Genomic DNA, 11,013 nt, shown 5'->3' with positions numbered 1-11,013 from the left:
GAGAACAAGTGCGCATATATATATGTGTATATATGTGTGTACGCACATACAGGTGTGTATATATATGCATGGTTACTATAGCTGTATGTTTAGTACCTACTTTCTTTGAACTATATTTGAACTAAGTCAAACTATAGAGAGAGAGAGAGAGAGAGAGAGAGAGGAGAGAGAGAGAGAGAGAGTGAGTTTTGGTGCCACTCCCATTCCAATAACTAGGAAATAATATGCCTTTTCTCCAGGAAGCACTTGTTTTAAATCAGTAAGCTCTGAATAGACAAAATAGTAATGCATTTTCAACAACTTGCTCAATATTTTTAATATTTCATCACAAAATCCAGAGATGTACGTGTAATTCTTTACACTTATTTTACAGAGTCAGGCATAGTTTCTTACAGGCCTAAATCCTGAAAAGGCAAAGGGAGGATTCAGCATAAATACAACAAAGGTATAATAAAGACTGGATTTATATTGTCATTTGGACCACGGAAACGTACACAAAGGAAAATGTACATTTGTTTTAGGTTTTCCAGAGTTCATTTGGTTTGGCTTGTTTCCACAATGAGGATACAGTACTGAAATCTGCTATTTGAAGAAAGTAACCTGACCCCTGTGGTAACTTCTGTGTGCAGGAACCATCTACCCTCGCACAAGCTGCACCTGAAGTGGTTAGCCCCATTTAATTCCTGTCCTCTCTTTTAACTGGAACCAAACCAAACCAAACAAATCCAGAATGGGGTCGGCTACAAGCAATATAGTTAGAAATATTAACCCTGATGAACAGAAACAACACTGCATCTTTAGAAAATCCAAAACCTTTTGTTCATATTCAGAACGATTAAATTAAACCACCCAAGTAGAACAAATAATTCACATTCTTACTGAGTTAAATCAAGTTTGATTTTAAGAAGCTTTAAAGATTTGTCTATTTCCCCTTCAGAATTAGCAGAATTAGAAATTTTGGTCTGCTTAAATCACAATGAGGTGAAAATAAAAGCTAAAAGTCAGAAAATGGTAGTGAAAAACTACCATATCAGACATGATTGAATTCCAAAGCCATATACTGATCAAAAAGCAGATTATCATTCAAGTCTAAATAGAAAAAACTACTTATGAGTAGAGGCATATGTTTTTCAAATGTATTTGTAATCAATTTCATGTACAATTTGTGACAATTTATGTTTTACACTTTTGCATTTTCCCCTAAAAGTGAAAAAATGGTCATTTTTTCCATATATAAAATAGTATTCAATTATTTAAAAATCCATACAAATGACATTTATTACTATTTCTTGTTTAAGCCCTCATGTATCTTCTCTATTGTATTTTTGGATTCTGTAAACAAATTACTATATCATGACCAATACTTGCTCAAGATCAATGTTGAGTCATGGATTTGGTGTCACTGAGTGCAAGCGACGTGAGGTCTACGTGTGCTGGGACATACCATTCACCAAACTTCTCAGCTGTTTCACGACTGTCTCTATCAACTTCTGTTTGTCTCGATCATTCTTCCTGAACTGAGCAAATATATTGTTCTTTTTGCTAGTATCCTTCATCCTAGAAACATATGTGAATGAAGAAGCTTAGTAAAAGAAAATTAAAAGCTAAGCTGTCACAAGTAAAATATCTCGGCATGCTCTGAATTATCCCACACTAATCCTATGCTTGAAAAATGTAGTTCAAAGAAAGTAGGTTCTAAATAAACATACAGATATAGTAACCATGCAAAAAAATAGAAGCTTTATTTTACATTCTATATTAAGTGGTATTTTTGCATTAGTATATACATCTAAAATATGCTAGGTTTGCTACTATCATACTATTTTCTAATATTATTCCACAAAGTATGCTAAAATACATACCCTGTATAGACTCAGCTAATCATATTCATAGCAAGATAAGGTGAAAGGAAAATAACATTAAAAAATGTAAAACAGCAATTTTTTGCCTCAGTTGCATTCATGACATTGTAAAATAAATTTACATTTATTTTAAATACTTCCTCTTGTCCTTTCACATCAAATTCACTATAAATATTTTGAAATATAGGAAAATAATAACAATTTTAATTTAAAAGCTGAAAATTTTAATAGTGATACTTTTTTATTTTTATTTTCTTATCCAGCAGCCCCCAGAATCACAGCAGATTCAGAGGGCCTCCCACTAGTGATATTTTAAATGAAATATGATTGAGTAAAGAAAAAGTCTGTCACATAATGAGAGGGAAAAGTTAACACCTAAATTTATGTTTAGTTGGACAAGATGCATCAGTAAATCCTATTACCTCACTTTTTACTGTATTGCTTATTTCAAATCACATATTTCTCTACCTGCAAAGCATCCAAGTCCACAATGCTGAGATTTAGATAACACTGGTGGCAAACATTCCAATTCCTGGTCACATTTGAAAAAATACCTTCTTTCCTGAGTTATAGATTTTTTTTTTTTTAAAGAAAGCTCCAATTGTCACATCCCCAGTAAACATATTTCTAAGGTCAATTAAGCTTGCAATTCTGGATACAAAAGGAAAGATGTTTTGTTCACATCAATATAAACAGCAGTTGCTTATGAAATGACACCAACTCTGAAGGGCAAGAAAGAAAAGCTTATTTTTGGTCATTAAACTAGAATGAGCTTTTAAGCTCTATCTAGACTTTTCTTTTTTGACAGAAATCTCTAGTTCTTTAGTTTATCACTGAATCAAAAGGTGCTAAAATGTTATACAAAAAAGTTTTCAGAATGTACTCACTTCTCCAAAAGAGTAAGGGCTGTGTTTGGATTCACCCGAAGGTACTTAGAAGCTGGCTGTCCATAATCAGCTAGATAAGTAGACCAATCCCAAACCATAAACAGGTCAAGGAGCTGCGAAAGATGGGGGAAATGTTAAATCAACTTTTGATTATTTACCCAGTTAACATACAAATTATATGCTATCCTTGTTCTACTTTAATATAGCCTGCTTCTTAGATAGAACAGAATAAGGAAATTCATTTTTAAAACTTCATTAACTGTACTTTACAACAAAAATAGATCTTTTTACTTTGAAATTACTAAAAGTGCCAGGGGTTGTTTTCTAGTAAAATACTTTGTGTTTTCAAATAATTGTAAAATAATGAAAACACTGTTAATATAATATATATTAATCCTTGTACTGATGTATAAAAATTTTACCTTTACGCATTAGTCAGTACCCAGATGTAATTAATAAAGGTTGGCGCTACTAACCTGTATGAAGAATTTCAAAGAACTTAAATTGAATCTCTTTTTCTTAGAGGTAAGTATGTTTATCTTTCAAGGACGCTGTTTGCACCTAAGACTTTTTCCAAAGTAATTTAAACCAAAAGCTCAGATAATCTCAATTAAGTGCATTTAACAACCTCTGCTGGATTTTCTCTGGTGATGGATCCTCCGTAGTATTATGAAATGAGGGCTTCAGGATTCAGCCTGTTAACTCTAGGCTACCATTTTGTATAAACAAACAACAACAAAAAAGAAACCCTCTTGTTTCCCGTGGTGTCTTAAAATTGACTATTTACTTTATAATCTCCAGTTAGAATCATTGTCAAATATGGAAGTAATCTTTTAAAAGCAATGCCATGCCTAAACCAAAGCACCAAACTCTTTATCCAACTTTAAAACCCTAATCCCCTTTAAGCCATTTAAAACCAACTTCCTATCCCCATTTGAATTGTTTCAGAAAGCTAAATGCTTTACTTACTACCTTCCTTTAGTTTTTATATTCTTTCTTTTTGTTTTAACTCACTTTATAAGTAAGGGGTCTTACTGGTTTTGCTTTCAAATGGAGGAAACATTTGCATTTACTCATGGGATACGAGAGACAACCACTGACTCTGAGAGGGATAAAACTCTGGGGTGATTAAAACCTCATAAAGAAAGGTTACCAGAAACTAGCTTTTCTTGATGAAGGTAAAAAACTTGTTTGACTCTTTCCCTATCCAATTTACAGGTATTAATAGAGATTTTCTTGCAACAGGCAGAAAATTCTATAACGAAAATATTAAGTATGAAAAGCCACTCTATTTTCTTTCAGACAAGATACCATTCTAGGCCATACCAAAAGTTGAAACACTAGGATAGAAACTAGACTGAGACAATGTTAAAGAATATACTGTCTGAAAAAGAAAAGGGAACTTATTTAAAGTTCTGTGTAATTTTTAACTGTGTTTGGCCACATTTTTCCCTCCTTTCACAAAGAGGAAAAGTTACTTTCATACACTCAGATGGTAAGAGTGTAAATTAGTATAACTTCTCTGGAATGTGATTCTGCAATGTGTTTAAGAACCTTATTAAAAATGGCCATTCGCTTTGATTCAGCAATCCTACTTCTTGGAAAGCAACTTTGGGAAACAGAAAAAAAATTTTATGCACAAAGATATTAATCTCGAAAATGCTATTTGTGTTATCAAAAACTGAAAAAAGCCTGAATCTCAATATTAAGAGACTGGTTAAGTAGTGAGGTATATCTGTATTATGACTATCATGTGGTTATTAAAATTAACATTTATGAAGAATTTTAAATAACATGGGATAATGTTTATGATAAATGTTGCTACTTAAGTTACATAAAAACCCATCCAAAAAGACTGGAAGAAAATTTGCAAAAATGTTAAGGATGCCTGTTATAAGCTGGGCATGGTGATGTGTTCCTGTAGTCCTAGCTACTCTAGAGACTGAGGCGGGAGGATCACTTGAGCCCGGGAGTTAAGAGTCCACCCCGGGCAACATAATGAGACTTCACCTCTAAAATAATAATTTTTAAAAAAGAACGATTGTTATTTATGTGGTGGGATTAAGGTTATCTGTTATTTTCTTTATTTTTGTAATACTCTACAATGAGTATGTGTTAATACTATAGTTATAAAGAAGGTTTATATGTTTATATATTAAAATAAATTTCAATAATGAACACCCCTCACAGAGTTGTCAACAGAAGCCTCATTTTCAAGGATTCTTCTTTCAGGTGTTGTGTGTATTTGCACAACTGTGCATGTGCAATGCACAGTGTCAGCAGAAAGCAACCTCTTAAGGCTCTTTTTCTCTAGGCTGATTTACCCCCAAGCGGGAAAGGAGGAGCTGACTTAATGAATGAAAAACCCGCACCAACTCCAACTGTGAATACAGAATTGATTCTTTTACAGCACAAAACCAGACTGTCCTAGATAAAGAAACACTATGCTTACAATGTTCACATATGGTCAGATACTCATATGCAAATCTCTTATGTGCAAATCCCTAGAAATTACAGGAACCACAAAATTAAACCTACCTGCCCATATGTAGACAAATCTATATGCTTTCATATTTACATTAATCTTTGTAAAAAATATGTATAGAAATACATATTATACACAGTCAATTTACAGATATCTATAGAAATTTGCATGAATTTGGAAATTAATGGTTAAGGTATTAATTGCCAATGCAAATAAAAAGGCCAACAATCTAGATAAAATTCATTTATTTATTCAACATATATTGTCTGCCCACCTATCATGTGCTAGATACTGTGCTAGGTAGCAGAGATACAGTATTGGAACAAAACAAAATATCTTTCCTCAAGGAGCTTACATTGTAAGATAGGAATAAAGCAGTAATCTTTTGATGTGAACATGGAAGAAATTATAAAGAAAAGCTATTCACACAGAATCCTAGTAATTTAAACTACAGTAACACATGAGGAAGCTACTATCCTTTAATATAGAATAAAATAGAAGCCATTAACTTATATAGAAGCTGGTGACTGCCTGCTCATTCCGCTCAGTCTATGAATCCAATGGCTGAAGATCCAATGGCTGAGACATTTCAGTGTTTGTGTCCCAAAGACCACACATGAACGTGGGCAGAGAGCAAAGATGGAGCCAGCAAGCATGTTGATCTCATATTCTCATTTCTCATTTTCATGTGTGTAAGGATTTTTCAAATGCATAGTACTGCTGGAACAAGTAAATAGAAACAAACTTCAAAGCTGGGCAGGCAAGCTCATAAAGTGTGTCTAGCACAGTGTAACCACTCAGTAGATATTTGGGAAATAACTGATTAATTGATGATGCCAGACCATTATTCCAAGTTTCCTTGGGAGCTTTTTTCTTAGGCTACAGGCTACTTTAGCTTATGTTGATAGCTCTCTGAAAAAGGCCAATGTTGGCTTGCAGGCAAACTATGGCAAGTGAATATAGTGAAGTGACATCTCTGTATCTCTCTCAGCTTTTCATTGGGATATTGATAAAGAGGATATACTCCATCATGATACAGCACTGGGTCTAATTTAGTTAAGTGAGTTAAATGATCTTCCTGGAGAAAGCAGCGTTAATATTTCTGAATGGTCAACCAGTCTCCTTCACCCATAACAATTATAAGGTCATTTTTCACTTTTTATAATTCAGTTCTATTGAAGTGAAGGATAAAACATAAAACCGGGACTTTATTCCTGGGTCCCACCTAACATTATGCCAGGCCAGATTTTATGGACTGAACCCATTTCTACAGGTGGCTATCCATGCCTGTTCTGACCAAGATGACCCTGGTCTTTGATTGGGATGACTTTAAAAGAACATGATTGCTCTGGAGTCAGAGTGTGATGGGAAGAAAAGGGGAAACGGGGGTGTTGCCAGGTACAAACACTGATACTTGCCTTTGCTCCACCCCAACAGTCATTGCCTTGTGGACTGCCTCTCATAATTGGTTAAGCTTCACAGGATGCACTATGTTCTTAATATTAAGATCTACATTATGAAAAGTCTCACTTCTCTACTTAAGTTTTGCTTCCTTCAGATGGCAATATGCACAAATAATATGTTCGTTATTAATCACACAAAATCTCTTTCAGTCTTGTAAATAAACAGTAGGACATGGTCTCAACAGGTGAATTTATTAGTTAACACATATACCTGAAGTTCAAAGATGTAGATCAAACATGAACAAAAACAAAAATCTCCCCAGATTACCCAAAAGCAATTTTACAATTACTTATTAAAGGATAAAGTCGGGCACATGATAATGAAAATTGGTATTAAGTTCTATAAATGAGTTTCTTCCAATAGTCAAGTAAAGTAATTCCACCTTAAATCCTTTTGGGAAGTAAGCAAAGTATAGATGATATAAAAATGAAAAAGCAAAATCATGTGACTGAATTCTACCTCATCATGATTTGTAAGATTATCTGAAATTAGTATCCCAAGTTTTTTTTTCACCAAGGATTCAAAAATGCCCTTCATAACTAATCTGATAACATAAAGTGGATGTATGCCAATATTTGTAAGTGAGTTGTACATTTCACTTCCTCAGCATTCCCTGTGTGTGTCCAGCAAACAAAAAGATCAGCTTAAGGAAAGAAGTGTTACATGGGTGGTCCCATATAGCTCAAAATAGTCGAATCACTGAGGAATTCATTTGTGTCAACCCATTTAGCTTGCTGACAGTTTCCCATCCTACAGACTCATTCTCAATCCATGCCCAAGGAACTTGGGGTCTTAGACCTGTTGAGATCACTTTGTACAAATGACACAATGAATCTAGGCAGACTTAAAACTATTCTATGAAACTCTTGAAGTGACTTTTTGCCTTTTTAAAAGTGAACCCACAGTGCCAGGTCATTTTTTCCTTGAATCTGATTTAGCTTTCTTTGTTTTAGGTCTTTTGGGTTTTGCTTTTGAAGCACCTCAGGGGCAGTGACCCAGGACAGAAGATAAATAAAGTTAAGCCAACCTCAAGAGAAAAGCAACTGGGGATACCAGGTTTGCTTTTGTAAACGTGAACAGTGACCTGGGGGCTCAGGGTCAACCTCAGTCCCCCAAGTTCCCTTTTCCAAACACTAAATCCACCTGGGACCTCAGAGTTGCTTTGTGGATTCCAAAAGTAAACCAGGAGATCATTTTTCCTTTGCCACCAAAAAACAAAGCTGAGACCAGGGTTCCTAGAGTGCTCCACAGATTTAAACAACAAAAGTCCTAAACCCTAGTACTGCTTAAAGGAAGAAATACTTGTCCTTCAAACAAATCCTGAGTAATTCGCCACTGGGAATTCAAGAAAAATGGGTCTTACTAAATTAGCTACATTGGAAAGAACTACAAGTCCTTTTCTAAATATATTGTGAGGTCAAATGATGAACTCCATATGATTTTTAAAGCACCTGGATTTTCCTTCCTTTCTAGCCATCTTTAACACCACATTTGGAAAACTCCACATGTAGCACAGAATTTTAAGTAGCAGTCCGAAGGAGCATAAGCAAAAACTACAATACAAAAAAGCAAAACAGTATGGTGCCTTCAGCCACCTAACTTTTTTCCCTTCAGGTGTTAATTGCCTTCATGCTACCTTCTGGAATCTCATGCACCCTCATCCAAGCCTGCCCTCTTCCAATGTCCCATCTGCTAGACTTGCTCTCAGCCAGTCCTTTCACTCCCACCTCTGTGAGGACTAGGAGTGAGTTCTGAGCATTTCATGCTGCAGAAGCTGCTTAAAGGAATTGGTCTCTTCAAGTCACTTCAAGAACATTCTACCTGAACTGTACATGCAAAGGTAGAATGTTCTTATTTTTTTATGCTAAGCTAATGTAGTAGTCCTAGAAAACCTCTAGGTGAGTATGGAATTTGAAAAAAAGAAAAAGAAAAAAGAGGCACACAGTAAAATTTACATAATCGGATTTACACATGTCCATATTTGCTTTATTTTGATTTTATTTTGTCACTACCATGGCTAAAATAGCATATAGATACATACATGTGAATTTATGAAGTTAATTTATTAAAATTAATTTTATCAAATATATAGTTAATAATCAAATGGAGCATATCATGAAACCAATAGTTCACTGTCGTACTCAGAAGTAACCATGTTTAACTCCTTATTTACGTATTTGTTTGTTTTTTGTGTTTTCTGCTCTTGTTTTGAGACAGAGTCCTCACTCTGTCACCCAGACTGGACTGCAGTGGCACGATCTCGGCTCACTGAAACCTCCTCCTCCTGGATTCAAGCAATTCTTTTTTTTTAAGATGGAGTCTTGCTCTGTTGCTCAGGTTGGAGTGCAGTGGTGTGATCTCAGCTCACTGCAACCTCCACCTCCCAGGTTCAAGCAATTCTCCTGCCTCAGCCTCCTGAGTAGCTAGCTGGGATTACAGGCGCACGCCACCACGCCCAGCTAATTTTTTGTATCTTTAGTTTAGAGACGGGGTTTAACCATGTTGGTCAGGCTGGTCTCGAACTCCTGACCTCATGATCCACCCATCTTGGCCTCCCAAAGTGCTGGGATTACAGGCATGAGCCACTGCGCCTGGCCTCAGGTTCAAGCAATTCTTGTGCCTCAGCCTCCCAAGCAGCTGGGACTACAGGCACAAACCACCACGCCCGGCTAACTTTTGTGTTTTTTGTACAGACAGGGTTTCGCCATGTTGCCCAGGCTGGTCTCGAACTCCTGGCCTCAAGGGATCCACCCTCCTCAGTCTCCCAAAATGCTGGGATTACAGGCATGAGCCACTGCACCTGGCCTTTAACTCCTCTTTTAGTTCTGGTGATTATCTCACTATCCCTAATAGGCTTATTTTTCTAATTTTGTATTATTTTACAGCTATCACATATGAGAGTTTACCTTACTTTATACCAGCTCTCTTCTTGGGTAGCTATCTTACCATTTTTGTCTATTTTTGTTTTTATAATTTTAACACAAACCTCTATTTCTTGTTATATAACTTTTAAAGTTTTTTTTTTCTTTTAAACAGCTTTGAGATGTACCATAGAGTTCACTCATTTAAAGGGCACAAATCAATGGTTTTGACTGTATTCACAGAATTGTGCAGCCATCTCAACCAATTTTAGAGCCCCTGAACGAATCCCCATAGCCATTAGCAATCACTTTCCAAATGGGAATCAAAATAACATGTGGTCTTCTGGCCTGCCATGGTGGCTCACACCTGTAATCCTAACACTTTGAGAGGCCAAGCCCAAGGCTTGAGACTAAGAGTTTGAGACCAGCCTGGGCAACATGGTGAGACCCTGTCTCGACATACAATTAAAACATTAGCTGGCAGTGGTAGTGCACACCAGAAGTCCTAGCTACTTGGGAGGCTGAGGTGGAAGGCTAGCTTGAGTCCAGGAGGTGGAGGCTGCAGTGAGCAATGAACTGTACTCCAGGATGGGCAGCAGAGCAAGACCCTGCCTCTATATAAAACAAAACAACACAAAACAAAACAAACAAAACAAAAAGATGTACCTGGTCTTTTGTAACTGGCTTCTTTCACATAAGCATAATGCTTTCAAGGTTCATGTAGCATGCATTATTACTTCATTCCTTTTTATTGACAAATAATAATATATTGAATGGATATACTACACCTTGTTTATCCAAGAATCAGTTGATGGACATTTATCTTTTTTGGTCATTAAAAATAATGCTGTTAGGATGGGAGCGGTGGCTCACGCCTGTAATCCCAGCACTTTGGGAGGCGAAGGAAGGTGGATCATGAGATCAGGAGATCGAGACCATCCTGGCTAATACAGTGAAACCCCGTCTCTACTAAAAAAATATATTAAAAATTAGCTGGGCGTGGTGGCAGGTGCCTGTAGTCCCAGCTGCTCAGGAGGCTGAGGCAGGAAAATGGCGTGAACCTGGGAGGTGGAGCTTGCAGTGAGCCAAGATCGTGCCACTGCACTCCAGCCTGGGCAACACAGCAAGACTCCATCTCAAAAAAACAAAAAAGTGCTGCTATTAACATTTATGTACAAGGATCTTGTAAAAAACTGTTTTCATTTCTCTTGGGTATATATCTAGGAGTAGAATTTGTTATATAAACTTTTAATAGGATCTTCTGACTTTCCATTTAGTAGTATAAGAACATTAGCACCTTACGTAGTTGAGTTTTAAAATAATTCTTTTGGCATTTGGGATAAAATATTTATATTATGTATTCAAACCTAAATAACAAATAAAATTCTTTATGAATACAAAAGATGTTAATAAATTCTTTTTTTTGGATACAGAATCCCACTCTGTTGCCCAGG

The 11,013-nt window shown here is 36.0% G+C and overlaps 1 protein-coding gene across 8 annotated transcripts in view; it reads right to left on the bottom strand.

Annotated features, from left to right (window-relative positions):
* Positions 1-286: 286 nt before the first annotated feature.
* EXOC6 (exocyst complex component 6) overlaps positions 287-11,013 on the bottom strand; it is a 218,798-nt gene continuing 208,071 nt past the window's right edge. For 6 of the 8 annotated variants that reach the window (XM_033224631.1, XM_033224582.1, XM_033224636.1 and 3 more), the window contains 2 exons: positions 2,750-2,862; positions 296-1,557 (listed from right to left, as the gene is read on the bottom strand). In XM_033224631.1, coding sequence (XP_033080522.1) covers positions 1,425-1,557; positions 2,750-2,862 — 246 coding nt within the window. In that variant the 3' untranslated portion in view covers positions 296-1,424. Of the gene's footprint in view, positions 1,558-2,749; positions 2,863-3,742; positions 5,955-11,013 lie in introns of those variants that run through there. The other 2 variants (XM_033224564.1, XM_033224621.1) reach the window with 2 other exon arrangements.

This window comes from Trachypithecus francoisi, unplaced genomic scaffold, assembly GCF_009764315.1.
Source record: "Trachypithecus francoisi isolate TF-2019V2 unplaced genomic scaffold, Tfra_2.0 Contig01436, whole genome shotgun sequence".
NCBI classification, from domain to species: Eukaryota; Metazoa; Chordata; class Mammalia; order Primates; family Cercopithecidae; genus Trachypithecus; species Trachypithecus francoisi.
The sequence above is the reverse complement of the archived record's forward strand: the minus strand, read 5'-3'. Positions and strand labels throughout refer to the sequence as shown.